At 50.4% G+C, this 16,794-nt stretch overlaps 1 protein-coding gene across 3 annotated transcripts in view; it reads left to right on the forward strand.

Annotated features, from left to right (window-relative positions):
* Usp36 (ubiquitin specific peptidase 36) overlaps positions 1–15,377 on the forward strand; it is a 31,416-nt gene extending 16,039 nt beyond the window's left edge. For 2 of the 3 annotated variants that reach the window (XM_076935387.1, XM_076935388.1), the window contains 11 exons: positions 942–1,082; positions 1,638–1,738; positions 2,424–2,562; positions 5,398–6,063; positions 6,748–6,878; positions 9,568–10,110; positions 10,924–11,243; positions 11,754–11,855; positions 12,414–12,529; positions 12,833–12,984; positions 13,392–15,377. In XM_076935387.1, coding sequence (XP_076791502.1) covers positions 942–1,082; positions 1,638–1,738; positions 2,424–2,562; positions 5,398–6,063; positions 6,748–6,878; positions 9,568–10,110; positions 10,924–11,243; positions 11,754–11,855; positions 12,414–12,529; positions 12,833–12,964 — 2,391 coding nt within the window. In that variant the 3' untranslated portion in view covers positions 12,965–12,984; positions 13,392–15,377. The remainder of the gene's footprint in view (positions 1–941; positions 1,083–1,637; positions 1,739–2,423; positions 2,563–5,397; positions 6,064–6,747; positions 6,879–9,567; positions 10,111–10,923; positions 11,244–11,753; positions 11,856–12,413; positions 12,530–12,832; positions 12,985–13,391) is intronic. The other variant, XM_034506101.2, reaches the window with a different exon arrangement.
* Positions 15,378–16,794: the final 1,417 nt, after the last annotated feature.

Below are 16,794 nucleotides of genomic sequence, written 5' to 3' on the forward strand. Positions count from 1 at the left end.
TGTCAGAGCCACAGTGGCAAATATTGCAGCCTTCTACAGGCCTTTCAAAAACTCTTTCTATATCCTCTCTAAGGATTTGTTATAAGGAGTTGTCTAGGGTTGGTGAGCTGGTTCAGTATGTAAATGGGCCTGTTGCCCAGTGACGGCTTTAATTCTGTCACCAACTTGATATAAAAAGAGAACTGACCCCTGAAAGTTGTCTTCCAGCCTCCATGTGCGTGCCATGATATAGCATACTCATCAGGCGGTGGTGACACACCCCTTTAAACCCAGCACTTGGGAAGCAAAGGCAGGTGGGTCTCTGAGTTCAAGGCCAGCAAGAAACAGTGTCTCAGGGGGAGAAACTGTGTGTATTTCTCTAGCATAGTGGCTAGCACATTTGCCCCACGCATGCACATGCACATAAAATGTAAGAAAGAGAAACAGCGTGCTTCTCTGAGCCTGACAGTTTGTACACAGTTGGTGGGGAATGTACACAGTTGGTGGGGGAAGCGCTGTGCCCATGTCCTCGGGAGCTTAGGTTTCCTGTGCGCTCTTCTCAGCTGTGCTTTCGAGAACCCCAGTCTGTGAACCATTCTTCTGTTTGAATCTTAAAATTCTATATTATAATAAACTTGGATCCAGGCTCAGGAAGGAGTCTGTTGTCTATATGATGCTTATGAGGCTTTGTCAGTAGAAAGAAAATGAGCTGGGTCTGGCAACACATGCCTGGAGCCCAGCACCTGGGAGATGGAAATGAAAGGGTTACGGTAAGTTCACAGCCTGCCTGGGCTGCTTTGCTGAACTGGGGACCATCCTGAGCTATATAGTGAGTTCGAGTCTATCCTAGGGTACATAGTGAAGACTGGTCAAAGCAAACATTCCTGAGAGATATAGATGCAAAAGGAGAATGACCCTTATTCTCCTGAGTGAGTGTTCCTTGCCTTTCCTTTTCTAAACAGGATGTTGGCTATCCAGAGTTCCTGAACATCCGTCCATACATGTCGCAGAGCAGCGGTGACCCTGTCATGTATGGGCTCTATGCTGTCCTGGTGCACTCGGGATACAGCTGCCACGCTGGGCACTACTACTGCTATGTGAAGGTCAGAGTTGACCTGGCTGCCAAGCTCAGCTGCACAGCAGGCGAGCTTGTTCTGGGGCGAGGGGGTCCCTGACATCTAAGTGAGGCCATTGCACCTTTTTGTTGTCTTCTGGGAAACAGCAGTGCTTTGAATTTGTGTTTTTGTTTTCCTTTCCATAAATGGATGGAAAGATGTCTTTTACATCATGGTTCTGGGGCCAGCAGAATGGCTTGGCAGGTAAAAATGCTCACTTCCAGGCCTCACCCCTAAGTTCCACTCCAGGGACCCTCAAGGTGGAAGGGCGGAACTGAGTCCCTCCAGTTTCTTGCACTGTGGCACGTACACAAGCCCTACCCCCAATAAACAAACAAATAAATACATGTAAATTTTTTTAAAGTTATTTAAGGTCCTTACTGGGTGTGGTAAGCCTTGCCTTTATAACTCTGGTATTCTGGAATTGAGAGTTTGGGCTTGGCTGAAAATGCATAGTTGGCCTCTGTCACAGATAAAACAGAAGGTGGCTTGTGGCCCATCTGCTGACCTCTGTTTCCTGTACTATTTCCTCCCCGTGCTCAGGCCAGCAATGGACAGTGGTACCAGATGAACGACTCCTTGGTCCATTCCAGCAATGTCAAGGTCGTTCTGAACCAACAGGCCTACGTGCTCTTCTATCTGCGGTGAGGAACATAGCCTCTCCCTAGAATTGTCCATGCCGTAGAGAAAGCATGTTCTGCCTGAGCCAGGGCTTGTCTGGAGCCCTTTCCTGTCTGTAAGCTCCTGGGAATTTCCTGGAGGGGAATTCTCTGGAGCGTGTCCTCTGGGAAGGACCTTTCAGCCAAGGCCTAGGGCCTGGTGGGTGGATGAAAGCCAGGCTGTTGTGGGGGGCCACTGAGGGGAGAGCTCTGCCTGCCTACAGCAGTGGGTAGGTGAGTGTTACTTACGTAGTAGCCTTGGTGAGGCCTTTGACTTTGTGTGGTGGTAGCCTTGGCATCTGTAGTGAAGTGGCCCATCTCACATTGAGTGGATGGGCACCAACAGAGATTGGCTGTCCCCGAGGGACTCCAGGCACTTGGTGCCACCCTGCCAATTCTGGGTGATGGGTTTGGGGGATCTTTGGCTTGCTTGCTCCTTGAGGGTGAGCCCTAGAGGGCTCTGTACCCTCACTGCAGGCACCAGTGCTTCTATCTGGTTCTTAGGACGCAGAGGGTCAAGATAGGGGTTCTGAGAAGCCTGTTGGGAGCCTGGGGCCTCCGAGAGATGCTCTTCTTTCCCTGCTTGCCCAGGTGCAACCCTGACCTTCAGTGTCTCTGAGCTGCTTGGCCTAAGTGGGGAAAGTCCTTGACTCCTGTCTTTCCTCTGTAGGATTCCAAGCTCTAAAAAAAGTCCTGAGGGCCCTGTCTCCAGGGTAGGCACCACTCTTCCCAGCCGTCCCAAGGTCATTCCAGATCACCCCAAGAAGAGCCCTGGCAATGGGGTCGTGTCCTCCCCACTGATGGCAAAGGTACTGTGTAAGTGGGGGAGCCGGCCTAGCTGCCCTTCTAGCTCCTGCTTTGAGTGTTTTAGAGTTCCAGGCAGTCTCCTTTGTGAGACCTTGAGAGGATATGAGAGGAATGTGTAGGCTGTGGTGCTGTACCAACCACATTATTTCTTACTTTAGTTATCAGCTGCCTTGGGAAGGGAGAGATGGGACTGTGGGTGCTCAGCCACTGCACAGAGTGCTGGGCAGGTTTGGCAGGCTGGCTGAACACAGGCTTCTGGGGAAACACCCACTGGGCTTTCTCTTAAAGCTGCTATCATGACCTTTTGTTCCTTTACAGTTCTTTGGTGCTAGATATAGTCATACCTGTGGGTAAAAAGACCTGTGGAATGTCTGCGTTTTATGCAAATGATTCAGGATAGAAACACTTAATACACATACACACACACACACACACACACACACACAAACATGTATACCCACACATACATAGCAATAAAGCTTAGTCGTCTTTAGCAGTAAAGCTTAGTCATCTATGGACTTCTGGTTTTTTAAGACAAGGTTTCTCTGAGTAGCCCTGACTGTCTTGGAACTCACTCTGTAGACCAGGCTGACCTCGAACTCAAGAGAACCACCCCCTCACGCCCCCACCCCTCTGCCTCCTGAATGCTGGGATTAAAGGTGTGCCTAGCCTGGACTTTTGGATTTTCAACCAGGTGATTTAACTGCAGAGTTGGAAGTCATTGCAACCCATTGGGAGGCTGACAGCCTCGCTTACAGGGGATCCCTGATGGAAAGAGGCAGACCTGGCACCCAGAGGCCATGGGACAGCTGCAGCAGGAGGGCAAGGCCTTGTTTAGCACACATCTTCCTTTACTGCCCGTGTGTAAAGTCACTTCTGGAAGGAAGAGAACGGGCCACTCTGTAGCCCAGATGGGTTTGAACTTGAAGTGATCCTTCTGCCTCAGCTTGCTGGGTGCGGGTTACAGACGTGAGCTATTATATCTGCCCAGTGTCATTTTCCTTTGAGGCCCTGGTGTATATGATTTTCAACAAATGACCAGGTTTTACAGAACGAGAGATGTGTTCTTGTCAGGAAACAGTCTGCAAAAGTAAGCCAGGGGGCTGGAGTGATGGCTCAGCAGTTAGTAGCACTGACTGCTTTTCCAGGGGTCCTGAGTTCAATCCCCAGCAACCACATGGTGGCTCACAGCCATCTGTAATGGAATCTGATACTCTTTTGTGGTGTGTCTGAGGACAGCTATAGTGTACTCATATACATAAAATAGATAAATCTTTTTTTTTTAAAGTAAGCCATTCTAAAACTCAGAAGTGGAAGTCATTAAAACTGTGAAATAAGACTTCGTACCCATTCAGATAGGTAGGAAGGAAACGTGGCAGTTGGCTAAAGGAGAATGTAAAGGTTTGTAAAAAACCACCGCACAGTGGTGTAGCACGCTGTCAATCCCAGGACTTGGGATGCGGAGGAGGCCGGAGGGAGACGGATCTCTGAGTCTAAAGTGAGTTCCAGGACAGCCAGGGCTATACAGATAAACTCTGTCTTGAAAAACCAAAAGGAAAAAAAAGTTAAAATTTTCAAAAATGCTCGCAGCAGGGGACTAGGAGAGGTAGTTCAGTGGTCAGTGTATGCTTAGCTTGTGAGGCCCTAGGTTCCAACTTGGTATTTCCCCTTCTTTCCCTGATACTCCCCCCCCCCCAAAAAAAAAAAAAAAAAGAAGAAGAATTGTAGCAAATACAAGGAAGCTCGTGGCTGTAGCAAACAGAACATGGTCGGGTGATGGCTGTGGAGGGTAGGACTGATGGAGTGACTGGACACAGGACTGCCACAGCAGTGTCCAGAACTATAAACATCCATTGCCAGGAAAGAGGACGTTCAGTTTACCCATATGAGCTGAAGTTCACGAGGTAATCCACAGCCCAGGGATACTCTTTCCAGAATTGTTAGCATGGCTGCTAAGTACACAAAAGACTGCAATCTTTTTTTTTGTAATTGAACAACAACAACAAAATTTAAAGTACTGACTGTATGTGAGGCCTTGTGTGAGCGAGCCACAAGGACTGGTAACTGAGGAGAGAGGTACTCAAGCAGGAGGCGGCCATCATGAAAGGTTTACAGTGAGTAGATTCTTTGCATATGGCCTTGGTTTTTAAAGATTTATTTTTATGTGTATGTACATGCAGTGCCCACAGAGGCCAGAAGAGGGTGCTTCGTTCTTTGGTACTGGTGTTACAGATGTTGTGAGCCACCTATGTGTGCTTCGAATTGAACTCCGGTCCTCCAGAAGAGCAGCCGGAGCTCCTGACCACCGACCCATGCCTTGAGCCTCCAAAACCTGCTCCTTTTGACTTTTATATCATTTATTTATTGAGCTTAGAAGAAAGTTTAGGTTTTGTTGTTGTTTATTTGATTGATTGTTTTTAATTAAGGCATGGGGAATAATGCAAGCTTATGTAAACAATCAGATGTGTAGCTGCCAGTGAGACACTAAAGACTTTACGGGCATCTCCCTCCTGTGTGTAGCTGTGACAGGATGATGACACTGTGTGGGCATCCCGTGTATGACCTAGTGGAAGACCGTGTTTACATGATGGGGCTTCTCTTTCTCCCTCTGTGTCCTCTCAGATCTTGTCAGACCCTGTCACTTTAATAGTAAGGACAGTCATAAACTGCAGCCTGTTTTGTATACAAGTCCCGAAGCACCAAAGTCCTCACCATTAGCCAGAACCCAGATTGCTCCCAGAAGTTGCCCCGGATGGGGAAGCCTGCTTTGGCTTAGCCATGTTCCCTGGACAGTGCTCCTTTGGGCTCTGATGGCTTCCTGCCTTGCTCCTTTTTAGCGACAAGACTCTGTAATGATGAGAAAGCTGCAGGCCCCTGAGGACGTTGGCATGCCTGTGTCCAGAAATGGCTCTGTTCCTGGTCTGAAGTTACAGAATGGATGTGCTCCTGCAAAGACACCTGCCGGGTCCCCTTCCCCAAGACTCACTCCAACACCCACACACCTGCCCACCCTTCTGGATGAGCCTGGAAAGGTGAAGAAGTCAGTCCCACCACAGTCTCTCACCTCGTCTCCAGCCACTTCTCAGGGCTCTCCTGGGACCGGTGAATCCAGGAGCCAGCGGCCTGGCTCCTGGGCAAGCAGAGACACCATCTTCTCTACCTCACCAAAGCTCCTGGCCAAAGCCATTACTAACGGGCACAGGCTGAAGGGGGACAGCAATGGTGTGGACCTGGAGAAAGGGGATTCAAGCAGCTCAAGCCCCGAGCACTCTGCCAGCAGTGACCCTGCCACAGCCCCTCAGACCTCAGAGGGCAGAGCTACACACATCTGTGATTCTCAGGGAACAAACTGTCCCGCCACTGGCCATCCCAAAGCGCTGTTGAATGGAGTAGATGCCAAGATGGTGAAGTTGAAGTCCCCTGCCCTGAGCAGCACCACCACCGAGCCCACAAGCCTCATGTCTCCTCCACCAGCCAAAAAACTGGCCCTGTCGGCCAAGAAGGTGGGTCTGGGGGGGTCTCCTCTCTGAAAGTGCTCTGGGGCTGGAGGTGTGAGGATAGAATAGGAAATCACAAAAGACCATGGCCTCCTTCCTAACTTAGATCGTGGGACCAGAGTGCCTGTTAGTGTTCCCAGCAATTTGCAAGTTGAGAAAGGGCTGTTTAAGGTGGAGATTGTTTTGAGGGGACCCCAGTTATTCATTACCTCAGTTTGCTGTTAGTCATGGCTGAGAGGAGTAACCAGTTTTCTATGATGGAGTCTCCTAGTTGAGCCACAGGAAGAGCTGTGGGCCACAGGACACTCAGAATGGGAAGGACAGCTGCCCTAGCTGGGGGGTGGGGGATGTAGATAGGCTGGGGAGGAGCTGCCCCCCAGCTTGTGTGGGTGGTGAGCGGTGTGTGTGAGTGCATGCATGCATGTGCTGGGGTGCGTGTGTGAGCGTGAGCTGGGGTGCTTGTTGAAGTGTCCTTTCCTTTTCCTTTTTATTTCTAACCAACAACACTCTCTGGTCTTCTTCTGCTGTCCCCTCTCTCCACCAACCCCCCCCCCCTTTTTTTTTTTCCCTTCTGTCCCTCCATTCATCATTTTGGGCTCATTTTATTTTATTTTCAATTTTATTTTCCCTCTTCACTCACGGACACCTTTTTTTAGACCACCAAGTTTTTATTTATGTCAATAACTGCAGGCCAGCACCCTGCGGAGGGCGACCGGCAATGACATCCGTTCACCTTCCCCCTCAGCGTTCTGCGACCTCACCTCCCCCATGAAAGCCACCCACCCCGTCGTTGCCTCCACTGGGCCTGTCAATAAAACCAGGTGAGCTTGGGGACAGGCCCTGGGTGCCGACTCCTTCCCTCCTGTGGTTCTGTGCACCCGTTGTTGAAGAGCCATGGGTCGTCGAGGACAAAGGCCACCCTGTCCATCCCTGTCTGGAAAAAGAGCCGCAGTGGGGCAGTGTTGTCAGTCTTCAGAGTCTTGGATTTTTGCCTGCCTGCCCCGGCACATTGTAACCTGGAGCACTGTGCTGTCCTGGCTTTTAGCCTCTCAGGCACTCAAATCTCCTGTGACCCTGGGAGCTCCTGCAGGGACATCTTTCCTGCCAGTGTCATCCCACATCTCTTGGCTGCTGGCTGCATGCCAGGCCTGGAGAAGGGGGACTGGGTTCTCGAGTGCTATAGAATTGTCAAGGGGCCTTTAATCTCATCCGTGGATGATCTGCCCCAGTAAGGCCCTGGACTCCATGGCACCTGCATCCCTTAGGAGTGTTGAGTGGCAAGATGTGAGAACTCTTGACACTCGGTCACTTGGGTTCGTGGGGCCCAAGCACCTTGGCAGCTGGGACTCAGGATCTACAAGAGGGCATGAGTGAGGCTGTGCGTCACTGTGGGCCCCTCCTCTTCTCCTCCTGAGTCAGCTTGTCCCAGAATGCTGTGACATCTACCGCTGTCCCTACCCACACTGTGAACATGCATGCATCCTGTCTCTAGCATAACATTTGGGGAGTGTCCTTAAGTGTTAATGTCCCCAAATGTCGGGGCGTTAGGGGGAGTTGTTCATTTCTCTGTCATGTTTTATTCATTTGAGGCAGGGTTTTACCATATAGATCAGGGTGGCCTCAGGCTTAGAGATCCCTCCCTGCCTCCTGAGTGCTGGGCTTAAAGCTGTGCACCATCACACCTGGCATAAGCTAGTCTGTTTTAATTATGTTTTAGATCTGTGTACGACTGTTTTACCTGCATGTATTCTGTGCACCATGTGTGTGCCTAGTACACACAAAGGTCAGAAGAGGGAGCTGGAGAGACAGGTGAACCACCGGATGTGTGCTGGAAACTGAACCTGGGTTTTCAGCAAGAGCAGCAGTTGCTCTTAACTGCTGAGCCATCTTTCAAGGCCAAGAAAAATGTGTTTCTTGATTGAGGTTTTGTGTGGGGGTTGGGGAGGGGGGTTCAAGACAGACTTTTTTTTATATAACAGCCCTGGCTATCCTAGAACCCAATGAGTAGACCAGGCTGGCCTCTTAAACTCAGAGAGATCTACCTAGAGTCTGGGACTAGAGGTTTAAGCCACTGCCCTGGCTAGTGTAAATGGTTTTTAAGCTCCAGAGGACACTTAGAGTGATGCTAGTGCAGGCTGCACACGAGTCTGGTCTGGTTTGGGTGATGGTAAGGGCAGACTCCACGAATCCACCAAATCTCTGAGGTGACAACACAGGTAGGTGTGCCGTGTCTGCTCGGCCCTGCCTTATGCCTCCTATAGTTTTTGCCTCTGTGAGATTGAGTTTCCACCCTGCACCCCAAATTCAGAGGAAGCTCACTGTGTGATGCTTAGCTCCGTTGGCTGTCCTTGGGGTGTTCAGTCCCCAAGGGAACTGCTCCAACCTCTGGAGAGTAAAGAGAAATCTCACAGGATGCTGGGTTTTGTTTGGTTGGTTGGTGTTTTACTTAGCGACATTTCCCCTCTTAACACATTTGAGGTGGGAATCTGAAACATTAGAATCTGGTTGCTATGTTTTGCTTTTCATTTCTGTTGTTCTGTTACCTTGTTTTGAAGGGATGGCTTTTGGTTTTGGTTATGAGACAGGGTCTCAACTCTATCACCCTGGCTGTCTAGGAACTCACAGAGATCCATCTGGCTCTTCCTTCCAAGTGCTGGGATTGAAGCTTATGTCGGGTTGTCCCCTAATCTTGTTTTCTGTAGCCCAGGTGGGAGTCATATTTGCTGTGTATTGGAGGGTAACCTTGACCTTCTGCTCCTCCCCTCCATTGTCTTGTTCTGGGATGGCAGGCGAGCAAGCGCTACCACACTCTTCTTTATGCTGAGCTTCCTTCCTGTCGGACACGTGTTTTGTATTGTTTGTGCGTTTTAAGTCAAGCTGTCCCGTGGGTCTGACTTCAGTTTGTTTAGTAGTAAAGGCTAGCCACGAGTGCATAATTGTTTTGCCTATGCCTCTCAGTGCTGGGACTACAGGTGCGCACCAACACCCCTGGATAAAAAGCTAGGATTTCTCATCCTCAGACCTGAGCTGGAAGCACCCCATGCCACAGTGCTTACTTGGCAAGGCCGAGGTTTTTGGTTCCATTGTCAGCACTACTTCAAAAAAAAAAAAAAGTGTTTTGTAACAAACTGAGGTGTGTTGCTTTTATTAACTTTGAGTTTAGGTAGACTTTATTTACTTAGCCTGCCTTCAAAAACCATGGAATTTTGTTTGTGTGTGCCTAAGAATTACAGAGACAAAGTAACCTTTTAAAAGTCTAGAGTGAGTTGGGTGTGCTGGCGCTCACCTTTAATCCCAGCACTCTTGTGGCAGAGGCAGGCATATCTCTCTGTGAGTTCGAGGCCAGCCTGACCTACAGAACTAGTTCCAGGACTGCCAGGGCTACACAAACCGTGTCTCAAACCCACATCCGCACCAAACTCTAAGGTGTAAAAGGAGGTGACTGAGGTAGGGAGAGGAGTGGCATGTGGGCAGATCCTCTCAGTGACTCTCTCTGTCCACTGTCTACAGGGCTGCTGCACCTACTCCCCGACCGTCCACCCACCCCCACTCTGCATCACTGTCCAGTAGTAGCGCCAAGCCCTTAGGGACATCAGAGCCACAGAGCTGCTGCCCCTCCGCCTGGATGCCCCTGCCTCAGGTCAATGGACACTTCACGTCCCACTTATACCAACTGCCAGCGGCCAGCGAGGCCCTACACAGCCCCTCCAGAAAGAGAAAAAAGACCCCTAATGGAGATCCCCAGAGACTGGGCATAGACACCCTCCTCCCACAGTGCCTCAGGGGAGCACCTGCCACAGCACGCAGGAAGAGAAAAAAGAAGTGCCTGGAGCAGGTGGGTGCCACAGCTCCCCAGCAGGAGAGCCAGCCTCAGGACCAGCCTTGGAGTCCCAGCGGTGGGGAGGAAGAGGGTACGCAGCCCCAGGTAAATGGCCATCAAGTGAGTCACATCCTGGACAGTAACCATGCGAGCAGCAGGAAAAGGAGGAAGAGGAAAAGATCAGAAGGACTCAGCCAAGAAGCCACCCTGTCCCAGGACCTACTTCAGCATAGGTAAGGGTGAGGCCTTCCCAAGTGGTGTGGGTTAACAAAATGGTGCTGGCCTGGGCACGGGGTAGAATATGTCCTATGTCAGTGCAAGTTCCCCACACGGGTGAAAGAGAATGGCCACAGGGTCAGGTGGCCCCAGGCCAGACCTTAAGTGTGCCACTGTGGACAACAGCCCTCGTACAGCACAGCCAGTGAGAGTGCAACACAGCACCACCACACAGCACTGCAGGCAGCCCTTCCTCAGAGACGCTAGGGTGGAGCGTTGGGTTTTTGTCTGTCAGTCTGTCTCATGTACATTGGTGTGAGGGTGTCAGATCCTTTGGAACTGGAGGTATAGACAGTTGTGCGCAGCCACATCAGTGCCGAAAATTGAACCTGCGTCCTCTGGAAGAGCAGCCAGTGCTCTTCACCATTAAGCTGTGTCTCCAGCTCCATTGTGGTTTTATTCTGAGTATTTACCATTTTTTTCTTCTCATTCATCCGTGTGTGTGTGTGTGTGTGTGTGTGTGTGTGTGTAGATCAGAAGACAACTTGTAGGTATTTAGTTTTCTCCTTCCACCATGTAGGTTCTGGGGATCAGATTCAAGTTGTCAGCCTTGATGGCAAGCACCTTTACCACTGAGCCATCTCAGCAACCTCTCTAGGAGTTATATTTCTTTGTTTCCGTGTGTGTGTGTGTGTGTGTGTGTGTGTGTGTGTGTGTGTGTGTGTGTATACATGTGAGCATGCTTGCACACCATAGAAGTGGATAACTTGAGGTCAGTAGGCTTAGTGCCTGGTGCCTTTATTAGCTGACCTGTCTCACACTTTCTTGAGGTGGAGCTGCCACAGAGGGAGCTGCTCTCGTCTGCAGTGGATCTCAAGGGCTGATCTGCTCCCTCCTCTGGCTCCCCACAGCTGCTCCCCTGCAGACCACAGTGAGCCTGAGGCCAGGACAGAGTTGCAGAAGAAGAAGAAGAAAAGACGAAAAAGAAGGCCTGAGCCACAGCAGGAAGAAGAGAGCGAGCGAAAAAGAAGGCCTGAATCTCAGCAGGAAAAAGAGAGCGAGCACCCAGAGTACCAGAGGAGCCCAATGCTCAGTGTCACCCCAGTCTCTGAGTTGAGTGTGAATGACCATCTTCCTAGTGACCGCCTGGGTAAGGATCCTACCGATAGCTGCAGAGGTGGCAACTTACTGTTCTTCCTTGCAGGCCACTAGGAGCCCTGGCGACAGGTCTCCATCGGTTGCCAGCAGGTACCTAAGACATCAGTTATTTTAGAGAGAAAATAACTGGGCATGGTGACCAAAGTGTATAATCCCAGAGTGAGCGAGGGAGGCAGGCAGGCAGAGCTCTAGTCTGTTCTGTGCGCCCTGCTTTCTGGGCCTGTGCTGCAGCTCGTCTCAGTGGTACACGGCAGAGAAGAGCTGCTCTCTTACAGTCTGGAAGCCAGAGAAAGCAAAAGGTCCCAGCTGCATTATCCTTTTGTGTCAGATTGAGGCTGGGGTCTCTGTTCTGGCTTTCTGACATTTCTTTTCTCGTGAATGGACTTGGGTAAGATTATCACTAGAGACTGAGCATCTGCTGGCACCAGATTCTGCAACACCATGACCAGGATGTGTGGTGGTTTCTTCAGTGATTTGGTTCTACCCTGTCCTGTGATTTCAGGGCTGGGACAAGCACCTCTCGTTACCTGGAACAGAGATCAAGAACCCGATGTGGTCCAGGAGTTGCTTCAGGACTCATCTGATAAGGCTTATGGGAAAAAAGGTGTGGTCTGTGGCAGGGTGGCACTTCCTAGAAACTGGCTTTTCTAGGTTGTGGGAGGTGGTGGTCCTGGTGTGCTATGAGATGTGGTTTAAAGACTCAAACAGTTGTTGAATGTGGTTTAATCCGACCCTGGCTGTGGCACAATGGCAGATTCTGTTCAGAGCCAAACGGCCCGAGAGCTGGACAACATGGGGACTCCAGACCCAGGCCAGATGAGTAGAGCGTGTGGTGCCCAGGCCAGAAGGGCAGGATGAGGAAGACCCTCCAGCACTAGTGTTGGCAGTCTCGACCGGGGCCATGCTTCACAGGGCAGACTTGGAATGTGAACAAAAGAGCCTTTTTCTAAAGTGGGAGTGCACAGGTTACACAGAGGGCTTTGCAGCTGGAGTGCACAGTGGTCACACCATGGGTCATGTGACCTCCCTTCATTTTCTTCTATTAAGAGTCAGTCAGAAACCTAGAGTGGTTAGAATAGATGGGCACTGGTAGAAGTGAGTCCTGAGGAGAGTCTGCAGGTGACTGGGACCCACAGGCACTGACAGGATATGTCTTGTACAGTTCTGACCTGGGATGGGGAGCCTTCAGCCGTCAGTCAGGATGCCATCAAAGACAGCAGATTGGCCCGGACCCAGACGGTGGTTGATGACTGGGATGAAGAATTTGATCGAGGGAAGGTATGGTGTGTGGCTGTGGCTGTGGACTGGGGCAGCAGGCAGCCATGGTTCTGCCTAAGCTTTGAGAGCAGCTTGTGCAGTCATGCACGAAGCAGTTGAGGCCAGGCCAGTTGTGCATTAAGTACACTGGGCAGGCGTGGCTCTCTTCCTCAGGAAAGCAAAGTAGGGATGGCGGGACCTCTTTCAGAGGGTGGCGTGGTAACTGTATCTATGTCCAGGAGGCACATGCCGTGTATGCAGTAAGCCTTCCAAGGCTTGGAAATCTCCTCTCTGGGAACTGTGACACTGTGATTCTTGATTTAGGAAAAGAAAATTAAAAAGTTCAAAAGAGAAAAGAAGAGAAACTTCAATGCCTTCCAGAAGCTTCAAAGTAGACGCAACTTTTGGTCTGTGACTCATCCTGCAAAGGTCACCAGCCTCAGCTATCGCCGCTGAGTTTGCATCGGTCGATCGAGGTGAGCTTGGATGTGTGTGTGTGTGCTGTGTGTAGCAGTGGTCTGTGGTATGTGTGTGCTGGTGTGTGTGCCTCATATGTGTATATCTGGCGTGCATGAAGCATGTATACGTATCTATGCATCTGGTATATGTGTGGTCTGTGGTGTATGTGTGTGTGGTATATAACTGTCTGTGGTATGTGTGTCTTGTATGTATGCAACATGTGTGGCCTGTGGTATGTATAGTGTCTAACCATTTGGTATATGCGGTCTGTCTGGTGTGTGTATGGTGTGTTTGCTGTCGAGTGTCTGGTGCATGAGTTTTTGGTGTGTGTCCTGTGTCTGGTGTGTTCTAGTTATTTGTAGGTGTGACTATGTCTTTTGAAGTACCCAGGGATATAAAAGATTGTCACATCTCTTCTCACCAGGTAGACCAGTGCCTGTGCCACAGCATTCAGAGCTGTCACATCACATCCTTGGAACTGTCTACTTGGATCTGAGAAGCAGCCTTGTGCAGTCTCCACTACACTGAGCCTACCATGGTGGAGACTCCTGGTCGCACTGTTCACAGATGACCCAGTGTAGATGCTCACAGGTGATTTCATGTTGAACCTCACAAGAGAAAACCTGGGCTGTGGTGTCGTGCTGACAGAAACCTTAGAGACCTCTGGAAAGGTTGAGCATCTTCCTCATAGGCCCTGGGATCTAGGTAGGAAAACTGTCCCTGGTCTGGGTCTGTCAGACAAGGAACTGAGGCCAGCATCTCCCAGCATGTTCTTCACGCAGAATGGTGACATTTGGTGGTGCCTTTTCTGGTGAGCCCTCCTTTGCTCTCTGAAGCTGGAGCTGTCCCGTGGCTCTCCTCTCAGAGGGACCTCTGTATGACTGACTGTCGGCTACAGCAAGAACAAGCCCTGCTGACTGCACTGCCCCCACCCGCAAAGTGCATCTCCTTGAAAGAACGCCACACCTTCTAGAAAGCTGCAGCTGCTGGGCATGGGAGAACCTTGAAATACGTGCCAGCTCCTCTGCTTCTAAGGCTGCCAGCCCTCCAAGGAGACTGTCAAGCTCCTACATCTGCCATAACCTGTGGGTTTCTGTCAAGGTGGTGGTCTTTGGAGATGAATTCTCCATTATTTTACTACTTACGATAAAGCCTTTATTTTTGACCAGGCCTGTGGCTACCAGTAGCAATATGTTTCCCTGATATGCAGACACTGGCTTTCTTTGCTCAGTTTTGTGAGTGCTTTGAAATTGACATGATTGCCTTCCCTGTCTTGCTCAAGCTGCCCCTGTAGACTTAGGGTTAACAAACAAGACTCCTCAGCAAGGGAAGACAGCACCCAGAAGATGGAAGGTACCAGAAGGTTCCTCTTCATGGGGTGCATCTCTTCGTTCCCAGAGTCCTAGCCTGCTCTGGGCTGGGCTTCTTAGTCCGGGCCTCTTGGGAGGGCCGGGGCTGCCTTCTCATTCCCACGTGTAGAGTTCTGTTCAGCTGCCGGCTCAGGGTCTCACTTGCTGCAGATGTGGAAAAAAAGAGTTGTGTTCTCCATGGCCTGGAGGTGAGGTCATGTTTCCATGTGAGTGTTTCCTTCCTGTTTGTTTCTTTCCCTTTAGAAAAAAAGGAGAGAACAGTGCTCCGTGGTGGGTCTGCTGGGTGAGTTCTCTAGCTGAATGTCTTTGTGTGGTCGCTGTTCTGGATATTGTGTGCAGGCACGCCGTGGGCTCCAGGTTATCTCTGTGTTATCTTGGAGGGAGGCAGGCACCTCCAGAGGCAGGGATTGTCTCTTCTCCTGAGGTACTGCCATCCTTCCTGTAGCAGCTTCTTCTGGGGTGCATTTGTTTTCCTTACAACGTTCTCTAGTAGAAAGTTGTATTGCTGCCAGCACAGAACTGATCTGTCTCCCGTGTCTCCTCCAGATTGGCTCCTTCCTTTGTGCACTAGGTTACACAGTATAAAGTCTCCTCCAGGAGCGTACAGTCCACTGCCTCTTGGGCAGTCATGATCCCCCTCATCTGCTGTCCTGACTTCTGGCAGCAGCGTGTGTTGTCAGTGAGGGCAAGTCCTTTCCTTCCTTAGAAGCCATTAGGAACAGGCCATGGGCGGGATGAGTTCTTGGTGACGCACTGACATAAATAGCTGAAGCTTTTCTAAAAGTAGTCATTTTGTTGAATCCAGTCAAATCAGTTTGAACTTTGTGCTTGGCAGTAGATGTGGCGAGGCCCACTTGCAGAGGGCCACCCCCTGGTGTCTCTGTTCTTGCTCACCTGCCTGTTAGGGGCTGTTTCCATCCATCATCCTGTGTGGCTGCGTCTGTATGTGTGCAGGATTCCCGTACTCTTCCACTTCCTCTTCAGGGTCCCCCAGATATTGCCAAGATCTTGGTGCAATAAAGTAATACAGTTTTTTGTGATTCCTTTCTGTGTCTGCCTTGTCCTTTCGTTGTTTAAAAAGGTGCGTCCCAGCAGTGCCAGGCGCATCTCCAGGTCAGGTGGATGTGTTTCCACACTGCTTTCAGGTGACCATCCACAGCTGAGTTGAGGAGCGCCATTGCTTGAGCATAAGCTGTCAGGGCGTAGGCTGTCAGGGCCTAGGCTGTCAGGGCCATCTTGGACAAAGAGCTCTATTTCAGTTTATCCCCAAACTGTATTTGTGTAGATTTAAGAGCGAAGACAACCACTGGTTCTTTAAACGTTGGGAGTGGTTTTAAGTGAGTGGTGGAGAGCGCAAACAAAGCAGCATCCACCGCAGTTCTGTTGTGCTTAGGAAGTGATGTCATTCCACCGCTGCTCTGTTGTGCTCAGAACGTGAGATTACCTCATAGATGGCAGTAGGGCAGGATGAGAATTTGGATCTGAGTTTGACCACCAGTGAAAAATGTTGTCACCATCTGTTGTGGGACACTGCAGAGATGTAAACAAGGACACTGATGACAGACTGTAGAACAGCTCCACTGGAGTCCGGCTGTGGGGCCAGTTAACTTACTGGGTTTGTCTACAGAACATGAGTGACTCCCAGGTGGAGTCATGGGCATGGGTGATGACTTCCTGTACTTCTGGCAACTCCTGAGACAACTGTTATGACAAGATTCCAGCTGCCTGGAAGGAGCAGCAGGGAGTGGTGGAGTAGATGAAAGTCCCCAATGGATTTTCCTCCCAACGCTTCCTTCGGCAGGGATCTCGGCTCTCAACTGGCCCGATTTTGAGAGTCTTTTGCAAGTTGCCCCAGCTCTTGACAGCAGCTTACGTTCCAAGGGTAGTGTTGTACAATACCATATGGCTCAGTAGCATAGGCACATCTGATCGAGTGGCACAGTCTTTCTGAAGCTTCCCCAGCCACAGGTTGCAGGCCTGGTGAGAAGACACTGTTTCATGTGGACTGGGATTTCTTCATTGGCACAGAACTTTGCCAAGTGTGCATAGAAGTGGCTGGGCCCTCAATTTTCATCCCAGCCTCAGCAGAGAATCTGTCCTGAAAGTTGGAGTCAGACTAGTCCCTCCCAGGGTGCCTATGAGCAGGAGGGGGGTTCCAATCAGGAAAGCCACCCTTCTGAACTCGTGGCTCAGGTCTGAGCAGGTGCTGGGCAGAAGAGGCCTCTTGTTTAGTGGCTTAGCTCCAAGTGCCACTCAGCTGTCCGTTCTGACATGGTACCTCTTTGCCCCCTTCTTTAGGGACTTCTGGCAGCTTCTACCAGACACAGGGAGTTTGGACTTTGGCTTAGTCTTCTCAGCTGTTTATCCAGACAAGAACAATAAAGTAAATATGCGTGAGATGAGGCCACCATTGGCCATAAACTGGAAGAGCACACAGTACCTGCCCTGAGCGACCAC

The sequence above is a fragment of the Arvicanthis niloticus genome, chromosome 6 (genome assembly GCF_011762505.2).
Source record: "Arvicanthis niloticus isolate mArvNil1 chromosome 6, mArvNil1.pat.X, whole genome shotgun sequence".
Lineage (NCBI taxonomy): Eukaryota > Metazoa > Chordata > Mammalia > Rodentia > Muridae > Arvicanthis > Arvicanthis niloticus.